The sequence below is a fragment of the Bison bison genome, unplaced genomic scaffold (assembly GCF_000754665.1).
Source record: "Bison bison bison isolate TAMUID 2011002044 unplaced genomic scaffold, Bison_UMD1.0 scf7180017854252, whole genome shotgun sequence".
Taxonomy (NCBI): Eukaryota; Metazoa; Chordata; class Mammalia; order Artiodactyla; family Bovidae; genus Bison; species Bison bison.
This window is the reverse complement of record NW_011484825.1, coordinates 672,183-697,349: the sequence shown is the minus strand read 5'-3', so window position 1 is coordinate 697,349 and position 25,167 is coordinate 672,183. Positions and strand designations below refer to the sequence as shown.

Here is a 25,167-nt window from a genome sequence, read left to right as displayed (position 1 = left end):
CCAGTATTTTAGTTTTTTGAAATTTATTATTATTTTATGTCACTGATGTCAAGAGAGGAAATTAGTTGTCTTGAGCATTTTCCCCCAGAACATGATCTCAACTAGTTCAGGAAACTATTATCTTGAAACAGATCTTTCTCAAAATTGTAGTATCTGATAGTCCAGTTTATTCCAAGAATATTATTGGATCCAATACAATAACAATAAAATAGAATAATTTGACTTGGAAAGAGAGAATACTGTTTTTAATTCTTTCAGAGAGAGCCCGTTTAAAAAATTTTTTAATTAAAAAAATAGACCTTTTTACATTGCAGTTAATTGGTTTAGAAAAGAACCCAGTGTCTTTTAACTCCTAAAAAAATACTATTACCCCTAATGGAAATGTATGCTGTAGCATTTTCTAGGTTTAAAACTCATTAATAATACTGAACTAATTTCAGTATTAAAGTTTTCTTTGACAGTGGTTTTGTATTACTTGTTTCCATAATAATCTTATTTATTGATGGTTGCTTTGCCAAGTTCCAACTTGTAAAAGCTGAAATTGAAAGATGCAAACACCTCTAATCAAAATGATGAACTTCTTATATTTTAAAACCTAAAGTTGCATTTATTCCAATTATCTCTGAGCTTTACTAAATGCTTAATGAAAAAGAAGGCAAGATCTCTGAGTAATGATTAGCATTTCTTTACCTTCAAATGATTCTGTCTACCCTTTTTCATTTTTGCAATGTTGAAGAATCTTAAGTTATCTTACTTTTTTGACATATTATCTGTCTAAAGGTTTTACTATGACTATACCAACGTCTCCAGAGACAGCAAGACTTGTTATTCTATTTCCGTATAATAATGAAGGAATTTGTATTGTAATTGAGTTTTTTGGGATAAGAATTTAAGCTGCCCTGTTCACCCTTTTCCAACCTATAAAATTCTCTTATGAAAGTCTATTTGAAAAGCTACCAATCTGAAAGCTTTTCAGATAAGTTTTTCAAGATCAAAAATAGTTAAGTACTCTTGGAAAACGTTTTTAAAACTATTTTTCTGACCACTATTATTAATTTTCCACAAATCATTTTCTTTAAAGATCCACATTAGACACTTTTTCCGGCAAGTGTAATATAGTGTATAATCTCTTGGGTAGTATGAACTAAATGGTAAAATTATCAGCAGTCTTTTAAGATCAGCAAGTATTTTATTGCTTTTCATGTATAATCATGGACATTTTTCACACAGATTTTCAGTGTGTATTTTTTGTAATATGTGCACAGGTAATATATTTAGCTTTGAATACTGATTCATTCTGCTTAAAAGTACATTATCATTATGCTCACACAGTTTTCCTGCTTCTAAAGACTTTATAGCTAACAGTGTGACATTTAGTGAAAAATCACTTATCTGACAGTTTTCCCAAAGTTTGATTAATCTAGAAGTCATCTTATTTGCTGCCATTTATGCAAAGAAAATGGCAATCCACTCCAGTACTCTCACCTGGAAAACCCCATGGACAGAGGAGCCTGGTGGGCTGCAGTCCGTGGGGTCGTGCAGAGTCGGACATGACTGAGCGACTTCACTACTCTCACTATTAGTTGCGTGTGTTCTTATAGCAACTGCTTATCGTCATCTCTGTCTCTCCTTTGAATACTGTTTAGTAACCTTTGTCTTTTATAGGTATTTTATATTAACATTTCAGTTTCAAGGATCCTGGAAAGGAAAACATAATAGATTGGTTTTTTAATTGTCCACTCTCAAGTTCACAGTGAAACAGAAGCTAGTGCTTCCAGCTTTGATTAAGCAATTTATTTTGCCAGTTTTGAAATACATACTTTTTTCCCACATTTATTGGTTTGTTATTTTATAGTTAACTAGAACTGAATTGGCCACTTTAACAAACTCTTTTCAATAACAGCATAAAGTGAAGTGAAGTGAGGTCACTCAGTCGTGTCCAATTCTTTGTGACCCCATGGACTGTAGCCTGCCATGCTCCTCCGTCCATGGGATTTTCCAGGCAAAAGTACTGGAGTGGGATGCCATTGCCTTCTCCAGGGGATCTTCCCGACCCAGGGATTGAACCTGGGTCTCCCGCATTGTAGGCAGACGCTTTACTGTCTGAGCCACCAGGGAAGTCCAATAACAACATACTTGGCCTTTTTAAAAGTAAAATGGAATCTGTCAAACTTATCGTGGCTTTGAATACAAGTAAGTTCTCATGAGTGCTCATGAGAACCCTAAAAAATGACTTTTGTAAAAAAATGAAAATAACAGTGTCTCACAGAAAATGAACTTTCATGAAGCAGTAATTATTATCTTCTCTAATGATGAAAGATGGAAAATAATTTTAATAGCAGTATAAGCATAATGTGAATATTGTATCTGTAATACTTATGATAGTGGATTTTCCACACATTTATTACTCCAGACTTCTAAATCCTTTCATTCTTTAGCTTCACTGATTTGAAAATTAAAAAGTTATATCTAACAAAGATGCTTTCTACTACTTAAGCAATATATGTTTTTCTGTTATTATATCTGATATGCATAATTTTACTTTTAGTATTCTTCATTCAGTATTGCTTTTCTTATACTAGAAAACATAAGACCGATGGTAGGTTATGTTTATTAGACTTCATTACATGCTTATAAGTATGCCACTAACAATGGCATTGTTATTAGCTGAATATAATTTAAACATCAGCCCCTAATTTCTGATTGCTTATCTTTTCTTAATTTACTGAGACACATGCCTACTTAAAATTATTGGCCCAGGTCTTCAGAAAAATGAATAAATATTATACAGAACTCAGACTTTAGTAATTTAACTAAGTATACTTAGAATGGCACGTCACTCCAGTACTCTTGCCTGGAAAATCCCATGGATGGAGGAGCCTGGTAGGCTGCAGTCCATGCGGTCGCGAAGAGTCGGACACGACTGAGCGACTTCCCTTTCACTTTTCCCTTTCATGCATTGGAGAAGGAAATGGCAACCCACTCCAGTGTTCTTGCCTGGAGAGTCCCGGGTACGGGGGAGCCTGGTGGGCCGCCGTCTATGGGGTCACACAGAGTCGGACACGACCAGAGTGACTTAGCAGCAGTACATACTTAGAATTTTTATATATGTTTCTCTATAATATGTATTTGAAAGCTTGTTCCATTATAGAAAAAATAATTTCCAAATCATGTACATGATCTTTTTCTTTTTAAAGATTTTTATTTTTTGATGTAGACCATTTTAAATCTTTATTGACTTTGTTACAATATTGCTTCTGTTTTGTGTTTTGACTTTTTGGCTGTGAGGCATGTGGGCGCTTAGCTGCCCCACCAGGGATCAGCACCTCCTGCATTGCAAGGTGAAGTCTCAACCCCTGGACCGCCAAGGGAGTCCCTACATGAGCTGTAATATCTTTTCCAGTGTGTGAAAGAATTATCCTGTGTTGTCTTTATAGTGTTTCTGTATTTTTAGCATCTCTTTACTATTTACCTAAATCTTATCTCCTTTGATAACTTGTTCCATTGCCTGCTAGTTTTAGCCTGTGATCTTCTACCTAAATTTCTGTAGATTTATATAACTTGTACCTTAAAGCAGTTTTACGTGGAGTTCAGCATTTAAAGAAAAAATCCTGCATTTTGCTGCCCTCCTGTGGACTATCCGAGATATGCTACCAGCAATTAAGGACCTTTGCTTTATCACATTCTTGATGAGAGTTAGTGAAGATATATGCTCTAAAAAAGAAAGAAAGATAACAGTCTGAAACACATAGTTTTTAAGGTGTCTACATTTCTATATTTCTTTACTTAAAAGGCTTTAATTATTTGGTCACCAAATAATCCTTTGTATCTATGTGATGGTGTCAGGGAGGATAAGAAAGTCCCCTTTTTATGAATTGAGAAGTAAAGGTGATGATTTACTCAAGTCAAAGAGCCAGTCATTGGTAGCACAGAGACTGAAATCTGAGTCCTCTGCCTTCCAAGGCCTCATGCATAATTCTTTTATCCCCAAGTCATAAACTAGTACACTTCTAAGACTGAAAGAATTCATGTGTAGATTATTGAGTCATTTTATGAAGATATAATCTTCATTTCTTGTGTCAGCCCTCAAGAGAGATACATACATGCCTGTATAAAACTTGGATCTGAGCTCTATTATGGGGGACAGTCATGATGAGCCCTAAGAGCACACCTAAAGTGGCCCCTTTCCGTTCAGCACGTCACTTTGTTTGCTTCTGAATTTTGCATCATTAGATTGCTGTATAACCTTGGGTTTCACAGAGAAGATCTGGTAGCTGTACTTGTGATACTATTTAATGAGACAGTAAAGTCTGAGGGAGGAGCAGGCTTAGGGAGAAAAAGAAGTTTGGTTTTAAACACATTAAGTTTCAGTTGCCTACTGAATGCTTATGTGAGGGTATTGGATAAGCAGTTGGATGTATAGCAACTGCTTATCTGTTGCTGTACACAACTGTCATTGTGGCCAAGGAAGAGCCCAGGCTAGAGATGAAAATCTGTGAGCCGTGGACCTATGAATGTGTTTAAAATCACAAAATTGGATGATGTTACCTCAGTGATTGCATAAAAAGGAAAGTACATCAATGATTAATTACTAGGCATTCCAGCCAACAGTTAGTGGTCAAGAAGAGGAAGAACAGTACAGGAGTAGCCAGTAAGATAAAAAAAAAAACAGGCAAGTATTCTGTTCCAGAAGCCGAGTGAAGAAAATGTTTCAGGGAGTGGTTAATTATATTATCATCGTTCTTACGTTACGTGGGCGTATCCTATGAGCTTGAGTTGGATGAAGACAGAGTAAAGCATTGGATTTTGGAACACAGAGGTCACTGGCATCTTCTCAAAGTTTTTTTTTTAATGGTTTGTGGAGGAGATGAGGAGGTGAAGATGGCTACCAACCCTTCCAAGAAGTTTTACTATGGTAAGGAGCAGAAAAACGGGGTGGTTGCTGGACAGGGATGTGGGCTCGAAGATATTTGGTTTTGGTTTTATTGTTCTAAAAATAAGAGGTACTACATTGTGTTCCTATAGGAGTGATCCAGTAAAGAGGAAGTAATTGAAGATGCAGAAAAAATTATAAAAGCAAAGCTATTGAATAAACAGAAGGGGATGGGACCCAAGGCACAAAGGTAGCGTAGAGGGGGTCCTTAGATAGGAGAAGGTGCAGCGTATGGGTAGAGATGTCGGTATGGTGAGACTTCTGATTACTTCTCAGTGGAATAAGAGGCCAGTTGTCAAATGAGTATGAAGAGGGGCAGAGGAATTGGAGATAACATTGAGAAAGGAAGGGCTGAAAACACTAGACTAAAAATGTGAATTGACTTTAGAGGTTTCTAATTTTGCTAACTGGATAATTGTCAGTGTCATTAAGAGGAGGAATGTGGAAAAGAAATTATCCATGCATTGATGTAGGGCTGGAAAATAAGTTCAGTGGTAGACATGTTCATTCCAAGATGCCACTGGTTCCATCAGAAGGTTCATGGTGAGAAGAAAAGTACAAGAATAGAGTCTTAGAAAATACTCACATTTAAGGAGCAGAGCCAGGGAAAGAGTGAGTAAAGAGAGGGGCCTGGGAGAACCAAGAGGGAGCTAGGTCTTGAACGTCAGAGGAACAGAGGGTTTGAGAAGGAAAAAGAAATTAACAGTATGCTTTGTATTGGCTTCTAAAATACAGATACCACCAGAGGTGCACAAGCTATTAGGTGGTATTGAGTAAATTTTTTAATTTTAGTATTCGTAACTTATTCTGATTGGCATTGGAAGAATTATATAACCAGCACATCAAACCTGTCATTCTTGAAAAGTGATATTTATTTTCCCTTTTAACATAAATTATTGTAAGATTAAACAATGAGTCCATTTAAAGAAAAACATTGCATAAATAAAGGTACAGATACCTATGGAAAAATTACAACAGTAATGGATGAATGAATAGTGTGAAAAGCTCTGGGTTTAACAGTTTAGAAAATCAGTTGGTGATCTCAGTTTATCAAAAGTATTTTCTGTACAATAGCAAGATATCTATACTAAAACAATAAATTCTAGGATAATAGAAATATTTAAAGTGAGTGTTCTGTATACAGTTGGATTAATTTGGAGTTAATGGCATGATTCTAAACCATATAACTTGTGTTTCATCCTGTCACTGTGTAACTAAAATAACTTTAAAGCAAATAGTTAATGATGCCAAGAATCATTCTTTAAATAGCATGTAAATAGTAGTGGTGACTGCAGCCATGAAATAAAAAGACATTACTCCTTGGAAGAAAAGTTATGACCAACCTAGACAGCATGTTAAAAAACAGAGGCATTACTTTGCCAACAAAGGTCCGTCTAGTCAAGGCTATGGTTTTTCTAGTAGTCATGTATGGATGTGAGAGTTGGACTATAAAGAAAGCTGAGCACCAAAGAATTGATGCTTTTGAACTGTGGTGTTGGAGAAGACTCTTGAGAGTCCCTTGGACTGCAAGCAGATCCAACCAGTCCATCCTAAAGGAAATCAATCCTGAGTGTTCATTGGAAGGACTGATGCTGAAGCTGAAACTCCAATACTTTGGCCACCTGATGTGAAGAGCTGACTCATTTGAAAAGACCCTGATGCTGGGAAAGATTGAAGGTGGGAGGAGAAGGGGATGACAGAGGATGAGATGGTTGGATGGCATCACCGACTCAATGGACATGCGTTTGGGTGGACTCTGGGAGTTGGTGATGGACAGGGAAACCTGGCATGCTGCAGTTCACGGGGTTGCAAAGAGTTGGACACGACTGAGTGACTGAACTGAACTGAAGAAAGACTTAAAAACTTCACTTGTTATGGAAACATAAGAAAGTAGGTAAAAAAAATTTAAAAATTTGGCAGGTTCGTGAAGAAGTAAGGCATTTGTCAGGAGGGTATTCTAAGCCCCTGTATGTAATAAACACTGGGCAAGTGGTTTTATCCTCTGTTTCTGGGACTATTGGAGCTGAGTCACTGCAGCTTGGCTGTGTTGCTCTAAGAGGACTGAGAATGAGAGCAGCAACTATATGGTTACGTGAGACACTGCAGTCGCACTTACTGAAGTCACCTTCACACTGCAGCTTGTCATTCAGTTATAGAATGCTTTTCTTTAAGAAGTTGCAAAGTTCTTAAGATAATCTCTCTGAGTTACAGAGTTTGTAACAACTTCAGGTGTGCGAATGGTCTTTGCCAGTGTTTTCCATGTTTCTTTGCATGTCCAAAAGAAAGTGAATTATATTTTTGAGTTTGTAAATTAAGTCTCAGTTCAGTTCAGTTCAGTTGCTCAGTCATGTCCAACTCTTTGCGACCCCATGAATCGCAGCATGCCAGGCCTCCCTGTCCATCACCAACTCCCGGAGTTCACTCAGACTCACGTCCATCAAGTCAGTGATGCTGTCCAGCCATCTCATCCTCTGTCGTCCCCTTCTCCTCCTGCTCCCAATCCCTCCCAGCATCATGGCCAAAGTACTGGAGTTTCAGCTTTAGCATCATTCCTTCCAAAGGACACCCAGGACTGATCTCCTTTAGAATGGACTGGTTGGATCTCCTTGCATTCCAAGGGACTCTCAAGAGTCTTCTCCAACACCACAGTTCAAAAGCATCAATTCTTCGGCACTCAGCCTTCTTCACAGTCCAACTCTCACATCCATACAGGACCACAGGAAAAACCATAGCCTTGACTAGAACGGACGTTTGTTGGCAAAGTCATGTCTCTGCTTTTGAATATGCTGTCTAGGTTGGTCATGACTTTCCTTCCAAGGAGTAAGCATCTTTTAAATTAAGTCTAGGTCATGTAAATTAAGTCTTCCTCCTTTATGCTGTGTATGTAGTATGGAAATAACCCCCTGGAAGGCATTGTTCATCATATTTTGTGATCGCTTCTCTGCAGATAGGATTGGAAAGTTCTACTGAGACGTCACCCTTTGTGTTTAGACTCCATTCTGCATCAGGAACTTTTTCCAACACTCACATCACTGAGGTCACAGTGATGGTACACACCAGCAAGAAAAATGGATGAGCAAGGTGGGGTCTGTTTCATCCAGCCCTCGTTAATTACTGAACAAGATGCGTTTAATGTGGTTTGTCACTGCAGTTGTACATGTCTCCTGATAGGAGCTGAAGGGGGCTAACACCTTGTTATGAATACCTTGTGTGAAGGAAGTTAGGCAAGTTCATTGGATGCTATCGTTCTTTCTGTATCTTCAGTACCCGTTCATGGTAGCAGATGTTTTTTGGAGATACTTCAGTTTGTGACGTTAAGCTTTGCTATCTCACATAGCAAGCATTTGCATAACTCTTCCCTATTCAAAAAATTATTCTAGTTGGCAGAACTTCCTCTCCCTCTCTCACATGTACTACAAATCCATGCTACATTAGAGAGGGCTTTTTTTTTTATTTTAGTGACCTATACCTCAGAAAATTCTTTCTGTACATTGTGAACCAACTAGTTGAAATGAATTACTGTGGTGGCTCAGCTGGTAAAGAATCCGCCCACAGTGTGGGAGACCTGGGTTCAATCCCTGGGTTGGGAATATCCCCTTGAGAAGGGAAAGGCTACCCACTCCAGTATTCTGGCCTGGAGAATTCCACAGACTATTCCATGGGGTCGCAGAGAGTTGGACATGACTGAGCGACTTTCACTTTTCATCAGTTTTGGAGTTCTTGTTCAAAATAGTTGAGTACCACGGACTTAAACCCCTTTACAAATATAATCATTGAATGATTTTTTTTTTTAACTCAGTTCCATGGCCTAATGGAAATACAGTAGTTGGGCCTGATAATCACTAGAAAAGAGCACTGGTGAGATTTAAAATACTCATGACTGAGGAAACCTGGCATGTACATGTGTGTGGTCATATATGTGCTGGTTTGGGTTTTTCCTCCCTTTTTTTCTTTCATTGTTAGGCATTACTAGTAGTTGAATTTGTTTCATACTAAACTGTTGTGTTCTTTGACCAAGAAAATGTCAGTAATCTGTTACTTTTTCTTAACCATCAAAGTCTATTTAATTATGATATTTAAAATACAGGAGAAATTTAAATCAGAATTCTTAGCTGTTGAAAATAACACAGCTTTGGATTTCTCACTTAGTTGATTTTTATAACAACAAATCTAAATTTGACATTCAAAATTTGCCACTCTCAAAGCAGTTTAAACTGCTTTAGCTGTCAGGCATTACTTAATAACCCAGTGAGATCACAAATATCCAAAGCGATGAATATTTTTAAAAAAAAGAAAGCATATCACATTTTAGGAGAAAGAGTAGTAGCAGCTGACAGGGAGTGTGGTGTCAATCAAGTCTTCTGATTCCTGATACACCTGTGATAATACAGCCAGTTTCCCTTGATGACATGAAATACAGCTATAGGAAAACTTAACCAAACAAGTCACCATCTCTCACTGTACACTGCCTAAAAAGCATAAATGTTAAAAACTGGGAAAGAGCAGAGTCCTGGAAAGTATGTTATTATGTGGAGAGTGGCAACTGAGGTGAATGCCTCCAGGCCAATTTCGTTTGGTGACATAAAGCAAAAGGAAACATTATCATTTATTTTTCTAATGCTTTATACTTGATTTACAGTACACTGGCCATATGGAAGCAACAAGGGCTTCTAATGGTAGGTCCCTTTCCCATTTTGCCTCTCTCTGTGCCTCCATATGAGGAAGAGGACCAGAGTTAAGGTCTGTTGATTTTTTTTTACTAGATTTTTTTCCTTGACACCAGCAGGTGACTATAAACACTTTCAGCATGAGAAAAGAGAGGTAAATATAAACCACAAAGGTTGTGAGTAGCTGGGAAGTTTCCTAAGCCCTCCCCTGTTCCCTCATCCCTGCCCTTTGTGTATAGACTTACTCTAGGCATTAAGAATTGAATGAAGCCAACTTCCTACAGGAGCTGTGGTGGACTCAAATATGGGTGCTTAATTTAAACGCACTGACAACACAGAGACTTCAATATCATTCTCTCTTTTGCAGCGTCAGTGGAAATTGTACCAAACCATGACGCATGACACACGATGATGCTGTTGTGGACAGCCTGCTTTCTCTACCGCATACACCCTGCTTTCCTGGTTCCATGTGTTTGCTTGTGTTGTTCTCAGTAGTTTTCCCCCATAACTCTCCCTTGTGCCCTCCTTCCCTCCCTGAATAAAAATTCTAATCTTGCCCATCCTTCAAGGCCCACTTCTGCCACGTGCCTTACCTGATCCCTTAATCATAAGCAGTGCATGAGCAGTCATCCCACCATCTCTCCTTCAGCTCCTTGACTTGCCGTTACAGTTATTTGTGTACAAGACAGAGGTCTCCTACAGGACTTTCCTCACTCCTTGAGAGCAGGGACCATTCCTTCTTTCATCTCCATATGCTGGCCCATGCATTGCACACCCTCCTCCCAATGTTTAGCCCTGAGAATGTGCTCATTTGGCAAGTTATCTAATGGCATTTCAAGTTTGAGCTACTGAGAATACCTGGTAATAGACGGTAATGAGCTGTATGCACAGAGCACTTCCTGCCATACATATATAGATCTGTTAAGGCCTGCGGCTCCCACACCATGGGAGGGGGCAGAGGAAAGGAATTACGTCGTCTCACCTGTCCACTAGAAGCTGACACATCTAATAGGTAGCCTGTATTTTCCCACCTCCCGTCTGCACTGTTTTTATTGAAAATTACAAACAAATGTCCTTGTTGACCCTCATTGAAAAACTAACATTCATAGATAAATCGGTAAGTGGGAGAAGTCTATTGGATTTGTTTGCCCAACATTCTTGCTCAAAACCCATTTCCTTAGGCCGAAGTAAAACAGACTTTTAAATTTAATACTAATAATGGCACCTATGACAGTTAACTTCTTTATGTAGTTGCTGCGTGGGGAAATCTTTCCTAGTAAACTTAATGTTTAAATTCCCTTGTTTAGGGATCTAACCTAATCTTCCCCATTTCTGGGGGAAGTTACAGCGCTGGAGAGCTTAGATTCCACCACTGGAGCCGTTTCTTTCACAGCCTACGTGTCATGGTGTCTATGTCTCAGCTGGTGCTGACTTGGCACCCTACACGTTAGCCACTTAGGGAATGCCACATGCAGGACAAGGAGACCAGATTTATGGCTCGTTCTCCTTCTTCTCCTCTAAAAGGAGGCAGGGCGTGTACGTCTGTACACACCAGTACACATCAGATTCCCCCACCGTGTGGGAACACTGTTCCCCAGGAGAGAATTTAACTCTAGAATATATAGTAGAAAAGAATTTCTCTCTTATCTCCCCACCCCTGCTCTCATTTCATTTTGAGGTCACATACTTTTCTTTGCTAGTTTTTCTTTTTTAAACTCACTTCTGACTCATTCACCTCACCACGAGGGAAGGCCTATATAATCCTGAGGTTGCTGATTTCAAGTCTTTAATATGATCTGTTTTCTCTCTGGCAGTTAAGGTCAGCCAGTACATAGCCATTACTTTTAAACCTCCTGTAAGAATCTCATTTAGCAGAAACTGCTGAATGAGAACAAGTCTGAGCCATTGCGACTGTTGAAATGCTTTCTCTCATCTTTCTAAGCAGAGGACAGCCCAGGGTAGAGGAGGCGAGGCAGATTCTCTTGTCTCAGGGTCACTTAAATTCAAGGACCTCTGTGTGCTTATGTTCACCGTGGTTTCAGCAGTGGTGTTGACTCAGACTCCTCTTATTGTTGGACAGTAGCTTATCTATTTCAGGTAAAGAACCTAGATGCAGAGAAGAGAGTCGATTTGCCCAAGTTCATATGGTAAGGCTGTATCTAGGCAGGATTTGCGTTAATGCCACGGAATGCTCCTTTTTAGAACAAGGTCTATAAGACTTTGAGGTAGAAATCATAAAGGAATCCATTTGCAGTAAGGCTTCTTCTTCATTATTACCTGTGCTCAGTGTGGTCCCAAGCCCCACATGCCGCCCACAGTTAAATTTTCCTGGTGGTATTTTAAAGTAATCTTTGTAAAGCAACTGTACTGCAATAAAATTTAATTTAAAAAATAATAATCTTGCTTAGCAATGGTGATTAACTCAAAGATACACTTTTGTCCACTTCACAATTTATCTTACCATTTTTCCTAAAAGATTTCTTACTAGAGAAATAAATAGAAAATTAGTTACTTGCTCTTACAAAATGTTGATGCCTCAGTTTTGTAGCATGTCTTCATTATAACAAACCCTAAGGAACCCTAAAGGATTCCTAATCCACCCAGGAATCTCTTTACCAACTTATGAGATTCAAAAGAGAAGAATTCTTTTTAATAAGTAGGTGGTTTCCCAACTCCAGTTGAAAAATAATCTTCTAAGACCTTTGTAAACAGAATTAACAAGAGAAAGTAGGAGATTTCTTTAACCCTAGTCATGATAGGAGTTCCCGAGAACTTAGTTTACTCTGAAAATCTGTTTAGCACAGAATAAATTGTGCCTTTCTCCTTTAGGAGACTTAGGCTTAGACATGGTGTATTAAATATTTAGTCGTTATCCAGCATACCCTTGTAGGGGAGGTTAATATTAATAACCCAATTTATACAGGCAGTACTCTAACTGCAAAAAAAGGATGTTGATAAGATCTCATAGCTGTTCCAGAACCAGAAATACTCTCTTTGAAGTTTCATGCTTAGTTCAGTCAGTTCAGTTCAGTTGCTCAGTCGTGTCCGACTCTTTGTGAACCCACGGACTGTAGCACGCCAGGCCTCCCTGTCCATCACCAGCTCCCGGAGTTTACTCAAACTCATGTCCATTGAGTCAGTGATGCCATCCAACCATCTCATCCTCTGTCTTCCCCTTCTCCCGCCTTAAGTCTTTCCCAGCATCAGGGTCTTTTCAAATGAGTCAGCTCTTCACATCAGGTGGCCAAAGTATTGGAGTTTCAGCTTCAGCATCAGTCCTTCCAATGAATATTCAGGACTGATCTCCTTTAGGATGGACTGGTTGGATCTGCTTGCAGTCTAAGGGACTCTCCAGAGTCTTCTCCAACACCACAGTTCAAAAGCATCAAATCTTCAGTGCTCAACTTTCTTTATAGTCCAACTCTCACATCCATACATGATTACTGGAGAAACCATAGCTTTGACTGGATGGACCTTTGTTGACAAAGTAATGTCTCTGCTTTTTAATATGCTTTCTAGGTTGGTCATAACTTTTCTTCCAAGGAGCAAGCATCTTCTAATTTCATGGCTGCAGTCACCATCTGCAGTGATTTTGGAGCCCAAAACAATAAAGTCTCTCACTGTTTCCATTGCTTCCCCATCTATTTGCCATGAAATGATGGGACCAGATGACATGATCTTAGTTTTCTGAATGCTCAGTTGGTATTGCCTTATCCTCTCTTGCTTGTGTGCATGCTAAGTTGCTTCAGTCGTGTCCAACTTTTTGCAACCCTATGGACTAAAACCCGCCAGGCTCCTCTGTCCCTGGGATTCTCCAGGCAAGAGTACTGGAGTGAGTTTCTATGCCCTCCATGGAATCTTCCCCACCTAGGAATCGAACCCACATCTCTTATATCTCCTGCATGTCCTCTCTTAATTCTAAGAAAAACCAGACTGCCAGGATTTGAATTGGGTGCTAAATTCTTTGCAAGCAAATATAGAACATTAAGCAGAGGACAGTGTTTCCATTTTCATCTGGGACCTTGTTATATAAAGCATTTCATTTAAATCATGAAGTTCCCCCCCCCAAAAAAAAGCCTATCAAGGTTAGTCTAAGCCACAGAATCTCTTCATTTTTGCATCAGCAAGAAATAATAGCCATATGCACAGAAGATACTTATTACTTTTTAGGTATCTTTCCATTTTTCCTTCTTCAATATTTCCTTGTATTTCTTTAATGAGAACATTATCTCTACCTTTGCTGAGAAGACAAGCAATATTTTTCTTATATAGGCAACTGTTTTCAGTTCCTCTTTAGCTGGAGTAGACCTGTACTATAGTCCAAAGAATAGATACGTTTATTTTTTCTGAAGTTCTTCAGTTCTGCCTCTGGCAACTGGAAGGAGTCATTCAGGAATTAGGCAATATGACTTTCTGTGATTAGACTAGTTAATCATGGAAATCACACCAGAATACTAAACCAGTCTGGTTTTAACCATCAACCTAAGAAAATTCAAATCAACAGTTCTAATTTTAAAACATGTAATTTTTACTTGATCATTTTGATTTTGGCTACTTCCAAGAAATAGCTTAAAATAAACTACTTATTCCCTTAATTCCCCTATTTCTCCCTGATCCCCTTTTATACCCTCTCCCTCAGAGGTGCTGGCCCGATTTCCTGAGTTGGAGGGCAGGACATTCTTAGAATTCACGAGGCTTGCTTCAAGAGGGTGTCTGCTTTAAGGTCATGCAGAAGGACTAATTTTAGCTTCAGGATCTTATGCATATCATATCTTATAAATGACCTATAAAGCATTTTTAAATATTGCAGACATTTAAAAAGATGAAACCAATTAAATTTTTATAATAGAGGGTGGGAGAGAAAAATAAGAGATGCAAAGGTTGGAGGACGAAATCAACTGCAGGAAACACAGCTAGGATTTCACCGGGTTCCAGAGTTAAATGGTCTGTCCTTTTGCTTTACCCGGCTTGTGTCAAGGTAAATAATGCTTTAGAGGCAAATTCACCAAAGTTAAAGACAGAGAACATTCACTAGAAACAGTGTATGTTTTAAATTATCAGTATCATTGTCATCGTTTTCTTTCCTCTCGGCTTTTACTAGTCATGCTTATTTATATCCTAATTAAAAATTGCTTCTAAGAGACATGCTATTCTTCATAGTAAAGTTCAGACAGTTGGGTGTATGGAGTTGTTGTCGTTGCTTTGTTTTATTTTAACGCTCGTGTGCTTGTTTCCCACATTTACCTACAAGGGCTCAGTGGTGAAGACAGAAGTGGAGGCAACTGCAACCTCTGGCCTCTCAGGAGAATCTGGAGAAAGAAAGTAGCTACCATTGCTCTTTATGGCTTCTTTCCTGGTAGCCCTCCAGGGCCCACACACACTCGACCCTTTCCATCTCTGTCAAATTGTACTTCTCATGGCCTCCCAATCACAAATGAGAATCCCTGTTCTTGTTGCTTTGCTCAGCACATTATTCCTCCCTACCTAGAATGCCAACTTCTTGACCTTTTTTTTTTTTTTTTTTGCTTAAAGAGGTAGTATTGACTGGGGGGAAGCCAAGAAGCTTTGTAGTAAAATAGAACTGATTCACATTCCAGATCTACCACTTACTTACATTTGACCTCAGACAAGTTACTTAATCTCATGGAGAATCAGTTTCTTTGTCTGTAAAATTAATAATATTTCAGTATACCTGTGGTGGATTCATTTTGATATTTGGCAAAACTAATACAATTATGTAAAGTTTAAAAACTAAAAAAAAATAATATTTCATAGGGTGTTTTTGAGGCATAAATGGGGAAAAAAATGCAAAAGTACTGAAGAAATACTGGTGCCCTTCCTTGTAATTTCCCCTTTTTAAAGTTGTGTTTTTAAGTCCTACGTATTCTTCACAATTCAAGATCTCCCCACTCAAAGCTCATTCTCTGAAGCACCTGCTGGGCACAGTAGACCAGTTCATTAGTGATTGTTGTCTTTCTTTACTGTCTCCCCAGGTTGCTTGTTAAATTTCTTGAGAGCTAAAGCTCTCTTGAGACAGAGAGTCTTCAGTTTCTGGCGTACGTAGCCTTGTTGAAAATAACCTCAGATGTATGATAGTGTAGAATTGGGAAATGGAAAGTGACTCCCAAAGTATGCAGTTCCCCTCTCTCTAAACTAGTAAGTTAGGAAAGGCTTTGAGTCCTTTATGTTTTTTTGGTACAATGAGGGAAATGACTGAGTAGCACTTTCCGAAATTACAGAATCTGAAGGGGAGTCATCAGATCCAGAAAGACTTCCTGTACTCCCATTGCTGCAAAGACAGCTTGATTGGGTACATACATCTCTTTGAGGCAACATTCTCTTTTAAAAGAAAAAAAAAAATACTTTTAGAACATGTTTGGATGTTCCGATAAAGGAAAAAAGTTACTTACACACTCTTATTCAGAGAAGTGTCCTGTAATAGGAATGTAGGCTTCTACTGAATATACATCTTCTGCAACAACACACGTGGAACATGAGGAGACCTGTTCAGCCAGCCAGATCTCCACCAAAGACACAATATCTGGTAATACATTCCTCTTCCCAGAGAATGACTATCAAGTGGAGCTAAATAGTGGCTCTGTATCTCTATTAACACATGGTTCCCTAACAAGGTCAGAGCTCTTTGACTCCTGGACAAAATGGTATTAAGAGGTCATGCTTACTATACATGTCAGAAAGTATTGGGTTGGTACAAAAGTAATTGTGGTTTCAGGCCATGAATTTTAAATCATTACAACTAGGCGCAAACACATCTTTACTAATCATAATAGGAACCATTACAATCAACACATTTTTGCCAATGAGAAACAAGTTTGTTTATTCCTGTAGCATAAAAATCCGTGCTTTGGGATTTGACAAACTCTTGGAAAGCGTTTTCTGCCTCCTGCTGGTTGTGGAAGCGTTTTCCCTGCAGAAAGTTGTTGAGATATTGAAGTGGTAGTTGGCTGGCTAGAGGTCAGGTAAATACGGCAGATGAGGCCAGTTCACTCAGCCTTTAAAGCACTGGTTGTGCAGCGCGCAGTTGGGTGTTGTTGTGACAAAGATCGGGCCCATTCTTTTGACCAACACCAGCTGCAGGCATTGCAGTTTTCCATGCATCTCATCGATTTGCTCAGCATACTTCTCAGATGTAATGGTTTCACCAAGATTCAGAAAGCTATGTTAAATCAGATGGGCAGCAGACCACCAAACAGGGACCATCACTTTTTAGTGCAAGTTTGGCTTTGCGAAGTGCTTTGGAGCTTCTTCTCTGTCCAACCAGTGAGCTGTTCATCGCTACTCAGTCGTTAGAGCCGTCATAAAATCCACTTTTCATCACGTGTCACAATCCGATTGAGAAATTGTTGGTTCGGCACTTCAAAACTATGATTTTTTTTATTTTCAGTCAGTTCATGAGGCACCCATTTATCTAGCTTTTCACCTTTCCAATTTGCTTCAAATGCCGAATGACTGTAGAATGGTTGAAGTTGAGTTCTTCAGCTACTTCTCATATGGTTATAAGAAAATCAGCTTCAGTGATTGCCTTCGGTTGGTCGTTGTCAGCTTCCAGTGGCCAGTCACTACGTTCCTCATCTTCAGGGCTCTCATCTGCTTTACAAAACTTGTTGAACCACCACTGCACTGTACGTTTGTTAGCAGTTCCTGGGCCAAATGCATTGTTGATGTTGTGAGTTGTCTTTGCTGCTTTACGACCCATTTTGAACTTGAATGAAAAAATGGTTGAATTTGCTTTTTTGTCTAACATTTCTGTAGTCTAAAATAAATATAAAATAAGCAGTAACTAGTAAGTCATTAGCCAAAAAAAAACATAAAGTGAGAAATTCATATAAAAATGATGAATAAATACATTTATTTGAGAATGTATTGTAATATCAACTGGCAGAGTTCAGCAGTGCAAAACCACAGTTACTTTTGTATAGCCTAGTATCACCCAGTACTGTGAGTACATTCAAATGTGACATTTAATGCTTAGGTAAATCGTTACTGGGCTTCCCAGGTGGTGCCAGTGGTAAAGAACCTGAAGATCCCTTGGAGTAGGAAATAGCAACCCCACTCTAGTAGTCTTGCCTAAAATTCCCCGCCATGGGCAGAAGAGCCTAGCGGGCTGCAGTCCATGGGACTGCAAAGAGTCAGCCACAACTGAGCCAACACACACATGCTTCCCTTGTGGCTCATACAGTAAAGAATCCACCTGCAAGGCAGAAGACCAGGTTCACTCCCTGAGTCGGATGATCCCCTGGAGAAGGAAATGGCAACCCACTCCAGTATTCTTGCCTGGAGCATCCCCATGGACAGAGGAGCCTGGCGGGCTACAGTCCATGGGGTTGCGAAGAGTCAGACACATGGCTAAGCGACTGACACTTTGACACATGATCAAAATTTGTTTTCCAAAAGAAAAATAGGCGCCTGTGTGATCTGACAGTCACAGATATGGCTTCTCTGCCACCACTATCCCCCTCCAGGTCCTTGGTTTTTAATTTCTAATCCTTTACTTTTTAGTCTTTCACTTTAAGCTATAATGCAAGAATGATATACTCTGCTGCTGTAATTCATCTATCTCCAGACTTGTTCAGATACTCATCTGTCATTTCTCACCGTCGAAAGGCAAATAGAAGGAAAACCACTTTTTTTTTTTTTTTATGATGTTTCTGACTTTCAGAGAAGTGTTTCACAATCATTCATTAAGAATGGAAGGAGATCTTGGGACTTCGTCCTTAGAGCTTTTCCCCCAAATACTTACTGTAGCCTAACAGGTGAAACTTGAAAGTGCAAAATCATGAATCACAGTTATGACGTGGCTTTAAAGGGCACTTTTCTCCTGCTGAAGAAAAACGCAACGGTCACCTTTTTGCTCTTCCTGATACTTGGGACATTGAGCTGTGGGGCTACACAAGAGAGGTTTCTAATGTGCTCTGTCTGTGTCTCTTGTCATTGAGGTAATTGTCATGCGAAAACCCTGGACAACAGCCATGACAAACAGAAGTATTTTGACAAGTCACAGTCACTGGATGCTGCTGAAGAAGAGCCCTCTGAGGCAGGGACAGAGGAGGACCCTGTGCTGTCTGTTCAGGATTCAGGGAGGGACTCAGATGTCCTTAGGCTTGAAAGTAAGTTGCTTTGACCTGAGCTCTGTTCCTGGGGTAGAATCAACTCTCAAGCTTGGAGCTTAACTTAGGCTTTTCTTTCCTCTCAAACATTTGTTTCTTTAACAGTCACTTACTACACTGTAGAATCATGAGGGTGACCCCAGATTGGGAGGCAGAAGACAAGCTATAATATGAAATTGCTCTTCATACTTCTTTTCTCTCCACCTCAGCATCTTCATTTACTGACCCAATTTGATTTATGTACCGATCTTCTTAATGTCATTAGTCTATTGAGTAAATCATCGAAAAAAGAAAGCACATTGTATTTACACTAACCCAGTACAATTTAAAGATTTGAAATAATGGGCATACTTAGCAGGCCCTCTTCTAAAATTCCATTTTATGATCACATTTTGAGCTGTGCTATGCTAAAAAGTTCTTAAGATGTATCAGTCTGTTTATAATTACCAAAATCAGTGACTTCACTCATCCTACCCTAACCTCTTCACTGCCTTTGGAACTCTGCACAGCTCCCCAGTGGGAGCTCCTTCCTTTTCCTCTATGCTTCTGGGATATCACTTGATCTTGGTTCTCTTCCTGTCCTCAGAATATCTTTTTTCAATTTCATTCACTTATTCTTTACTTTGTCCTGTATTTTTTTTTTTTTACCCAGGATCTTAACCTTGGTCTTCTTTTCTTAGTCCCCTCTTTGTTATCTCTTGGCCTTTGAGATGCATTGGAGTACACCAGTGTCTCTAAATCCGTACTTTCAGCCAAGACACTCTCTGTGACCCCAGATCTTACTTCTGTCTTTTTAGTGTTCTATCTGGATGTGCCACAGGCACTTCACATGTAACAGATCTAAAATTGAACTTGTCCTCATTTTGTCCTATTTCCTGAACTGCTTCTGATTGCTATATTCCTGCTTCCTGTGAATGGCACAGCTCACGCGGTCACCACTATATCCAGTCAATCCCTAAGACCTGGTAAACTTCCCGTCTCTATCTGTTCCTTCTGTCACTATCTGCATTACGACTCTCTTCATTTGTGTCTGGGCTGTTAACAGTAGCTTCATGATCGGCCCCCACTATATCTAGTCCTTCACTTCAGTCATGTATGGAGAGAGTGAGCAAGGTGGGTGGGTATGTGTGTATGTGAGGGAGAGAGAATACATATAATTGGTATACAATTTAAAAAGCAGAAATAACCTGTTACCAATTTCTTGTGTCCAAGGAGTGGTTTCTAAAATCAGACCTGATCTGGTAAGTTGCCTATGCTTAAAATGTTCTGTGGTTCTCTATTATCTATAGTTCTGTGCAGTCGCTCAGTCGTGTCTGACTCTTTGCGACCCCATGGCCTGTAGCCTGCCAGGCTCCTCTGTCCATGGAATGCAAGGACATTGGAGTGGATAGCCGTTCCCTTCTCCAGAGTATCTTCCCAACCCAGGGTTCAAAGCCAGGTCTCCCACATTGCAGGCATATTCTTTACCATCTGAGCCACCAGAGAAGCCCACCTGTTACCTATAGGAAGAATCCACATGTCTTAATGTGGGATATGAGGCAGTTTGGCCCTTGATTCTGTCTCCAACTGTACCGTCTACTGGTGCTCTGTACCGCGGGGAATGCAGACCTTCCCCTGTCTCCCTCGCAGGCCATGCTGCTTTGAGCCCCCGTTCCTTTGCAGAGGCTGGGAAGGGCCCCTTTACACACTGCTGTTTATAGACAGCCCCTGTGCATCTCCAAGTTCAGCTCGAATGTTGTCTTTTCTGTGAAGGTTTCACAAAGGTCGCCAAGAGTTCAGTTGCTTCATTTGCTGTCTTGTTCCTACTTTTTGTCAAGACTCATTTTATGTAGTGTTAAATGCTTGTATGACTTATGTTCCATCAAACAATGAGTTTCTTATGTATTGTGTCCTATGTAACTTTATATTCCTGTGTACAGTAAATGTTTGTTAGAGAAGTGAAGTGTGGCCTTTGCCTTCCTGCATAGATTGGATGAACATATCTAGCAATTACAAAATCTTATGTTTCCTTCTAAGTGGTATATTATATATGAAAAAACGGTGTCTAAGAGAAAGAAGCAAGCTAGACCTCAAAGGGGGATGTTGCGACCTTCACTTCTGTAAGTTTAGAAAATTAGTTTCATCTCTTCTACCAGGAATCGTGGGGCTTTAAGGAACTTAATTTCCCATTTACCTACTCAGAAGAGGCTGACTTAAACCAGATGGCCACTGTGTTCATTCACAGTGGGGCTACACCTCTCTGGTGCCCAGGAGCCTCATGTCTCTCTGGCATCAGGTACTCACACATGAACTGAGATTGTTTGATAAACTCAGAATCAACAAAAATAAAACTGAGTAGTGGTAAAGGGGTGTTTTTTTTCAGCTTACAGAGACTGACACTATACCAGTATGCCTCCTTAATGACTGTAATACTCATGACTACCAAACTAGAATCTTTTCCTAGGACAGTTCAGAATAAAACCCAACCAGAAGCTTACTGTGTGTCCCTTCATTTTCTGAATACGTCATTGCTTGAGGCAGGTAACCTAGTATTTAAGTTTCTTTAGTTCCATGTTTCCCCCATAGTCCATTCCATCCCCCATTCTTGGAACACTGCACGGTTGCCCTGTTGCCAGGTCCCTTTAGCGCTCTGCACACTGTCTCTTAGGGTGCATTTTTATAGGGTGTTTTTAGGGTGTTATAGGGTGTTTTTAGGTTTTTAGGGTGTAATTATAGTATGGTGATGAGTCTTAACTAGTTTTACTCTTAGATACTAACGTTTTTTGTTTTTTTTAAAAACCATGTCTGAACTCTGGGAGTACATTCTTCTTTTCTATAGATACTGACAAGTCCACAGGGACCACAGTCATGGTATAAGTTACCACGTTTATACCAGCAAGCTTCGTATAGTGTGGTTAGGAGAAAGATTCTATATTTTAATTTAAATAGTGTGGTATAGTAAAAGTCAAGCATAGACGTTAAAAGTTTTTTTAAAACTCTGTTTTTGGAGGGAAATAAATGCAAATAGTTAAGCCCTCTCCAGTAACCATAAATTATTATGATAGTTACTACCTTTTTGTGATACTTTATAATTTACAAAGTGTTATATGTTATGTATTAGCTTTGTGAAATAGATATTATTAGCTCATCTTCTGGGTGAGAAAACTGAGACTCAGAGAAGTTAGGTACCTTGCCTCACATCTTTAGCAGGTGGTGTATAACTAAAACTCATCCTTGGCCCTTCTGCTGTCATACCTGCGTCATTTGCCTGTGGTTCTCAGACAGAGGGGGTTGATAGATTAGAACTTTATTTTTTAATTTGTAAGGTCATTTTTGAGGAAAACTAGCATTTGCTGTTACCATTATTTTATATATATAATATAAAAACATTTTAATGTCAAAAAAGTACAAAGACCATGTTAGAATAAAGATGGTCTTCCTCAAAAATGGACAGTTGGCAGCTTTACACCAACAAATGTGTATCTGGACATAAGTGTGTGTGTATATGTACTGTAACTTTAGATATATTTTCTTTTTTCGTTATTATTTTTTTATTGATTCTTTTTTTTATCTAACCATACCAAACGGTATGTGGGATCTTAGTTTTCTGACCAGGGCTCGAACCTGTGCCCCTGCAGTGGACGTGTAAAGTCCTAACCACTGGACCGCCAGGGAAGCCCTGTGCATGTTCTTTTTTGTTTCTCATTTTGCTAAGGATTGGTGAAAATTGTGTCACTGATTAACCTTTGCAAAACCATTGCTTTAATACCTAGATATCTAGTCCTAAACCCCTCCCCCGGTAACCTTATCTGTAGGTTTTGTAGTCAGAGATTTTGTTACCATGTTAAATCTTGCTGTTAAATCTTGGGCAAGTTACTTAATCTTGCTGAGCCTTCATTATCTCATTAATTTAAAAATAAACCAGAAGAGAGAGGAGGGGGAAAAGCAAGCTTCAGAGTGCTCATGAGTATTTAAATGAAATAACTTAAGGGGAAACATTTGTACCAGGTACTTGTACACACATTGAACTCAGGAAATGTTCATTTCTGGAAACACAGGTATTCCTGTGTTTCTACTGCTTCCTGACTTAGAGGCTGGTTGTGAGCCAAAGTCCTCACAAGTACGTACAGTATCTGCTTAGTGTTAACATCAGGAAAGGGGGCCCTGACATATTTGCGCAAGAATTATTAACAGGAACAATTCCCTACTTGCTTTTCTAGATTGTCTTCTCTGAATTCTCTTCTTTTTACTATCCTAACCCAGCTAAAAGAAGGAAGGGGACCAGTTGTGCAAATGAATACTCACTATTGTTTTCTTCTCAGAAGTGAATCATTTCCCTCCCTATCATAGTCTTAAGCCTTTTGTGCTTTCTGATTACTAGTTTGAAATTTTATGCTGTTGTTTTATGCATTAAATCTTAAGTCCACAGCTTTATCTTCTGACTTCACAGAAGAAATCACTGCCTTTTTTTAAATTGAAGTATAGTTACTATACAATATCATGTTACAGATGTATTATATAGTGATTCACAATTTTTAAAGGTTTTGCTCCATTTGTAGTTGTTATAAAATACCAGTTACATTCTCCATATTTCACAGTGTATCTTTGTAGCTTATTTTATACTTGTGGCTCAGTAGTCCAGTACAGGAGACGTGGGTTCAGTCCCTGAGTTGGGAAGATCCCCTGGAGAACTAAACGGCAACCAACTCCAGTATTGTTGCCTGGAGAATCCCATGGACAGAGGAGCCTGGCAGACTACAGTCCATGGGGTCACAAAAAAATCAACACAATTTAGTGACTAAACAGCATAACAACTAATGGTTTGTACCTTTTAATCCGCTGCTCCTATATTGCCCCTCCTGCCTTCCCTCGCCCCACAGGTAACGTCTAGTTTGTTCTCTATATCTGTGAGTCTTTTTGTTGTTATATTCACTAGTTATACATTTGAAATTCCACATACAAGTGATACCATACAGTATTTGCCTTTTCTGTCTGACGTATCTCACTAAGCATAATGCCCTCCAATCCATCCATGTTGTGCAGAGAAGACACTGGAACTCAAGACAGAATTGCCCAAGGTCCTATGGTGGTGGAGTCCTAATTTGAAACCAACTTTGTCTAATTCCAGAGTGTACTTTCTATTTTGTGAGACAGAGGAACATTCTGAAAGGTAGAATGTGCCTGCTTGCCTTTAGAAGCCACAGTCTTACAGTAAAACCTATGGATATTAATCACATAAGACTTTCTGGACATGTTTTGATCCAGACTTTGAAGGAAGGACTTTGTCTTGCTGGTCATCTCTTTGAATATGTGATCTTTACCTCTGTTTATTATCGATCTGTTTCATTTTGCATTTGTCTTTTCAGCTTCTGCTCCCTAAAACTCTTCCTGGAACCTTTCTTCCAAGCTTATTAACACTGCTTATCAAACACAGTCACCTTCTTTTAATCACCTTCTGATGGTCCTCTCCCTCTCAGTAGTATTCCCAGCATTGTCTTGCTTCTGCTTCTGCTTCTGCTCCAGGCATGGGCAGCTGGGTCTCTCCCTGGGTAGCCCATTCTATTTCTGACCATTCATAAGTCTTTCCTAATACAGAGCTAAAACACGGTTTCTCGTCTCTAGCCCTGACCTCTGAGACTAACAGTCTGTCTCTCTCTAATGTCGTGCTTGCTGAGATGTTTGAAGACGGTTATTGTTCCTGTCTACCAGCCCCCACCCCATGTTTCTGTTCCCTTTAGCTAAATGTCCTCATTTCCTTCTACTGCTGCTGCTGCTAAGTCATTTCAGTCGTGTCCGACTCTGTGCGACCCCGTAGACGACAGCCCAGCAGGCTCCCCCATCCCTGGGATTCTCCAGGCAAGAACACTGGAGTGGGTTGCCATTTCCTCCTCCAGTGCATGAAAGTGAACAGTGAAAGTGAAGTCACTCGGTTGTGTCCAACTCTTAGCAACCCCATGGACTGCAGCCTACCAGGCTCCTCCGTCCATGGGATTTTCCAGGCAAGATAATTTTTAGTCCCTTCACTATCCTTGAAGTACTCACTCTGGAATCTTTTTAAATCTTCGTAGCAAAATATTTTCAAAGTCTGATCATGTGTGTATGCGGGTATATCAGCTGCTCTTCCTGCTACAGGATCACCTTGATGTTTTCAGTCCTCCCCCGTCTAACATGGTTTTAGGGAGTTTCAGCAAGTCCCTTCTCTGTGAATGTGCTCCACTTTGAGAGTCCCTTCCACGGTGGTGCCCAGACCGTGAGTTTCCAGATTTCCGTTGTGTCTGCAATGTTGCAAAATTATAGTGGGCTTTTTTTTTTCCTCCTTCTTAGAATCAGAACTATATGCGCTTCTCTCTGTTTCTCAGCACTCCTCCTGTCCCTGTGATCCTGGCCAGATTACCTCACAGGGCTCAGTCAGCTGTGAGTTTTCCCAGTACCCTGAGATATAATTCATCCAAGTGAGAAA

The 25,167-nt window shown here is 39.6% G+C and overlaps 1 protein-coding gene across 1 annotated transcript in view; it reads left to right on the top strand.

The window, feature by feature from the left end:
• The window catches only part of TTC17 (tetratricopeptide repeat domain 17), a gene marked incomplete at its 5' end in the record, with an annotated part of 128,678 nt that overhangs the window by 59,000 nt on the left and 44,511 nt on the right, over positions 1-25,167 (top strand). Inside the window, one exon of the mRNA XM_010856285.1 lies at positions 18,558-18,728. Within this exon, the coding sequence (XP_010854587.1) occupies positions 18,558-18,728 (171 nt within the window). The remainder of the gene's footprint in view (positions 1-18,557; positions 18,729-25,167) is intronic.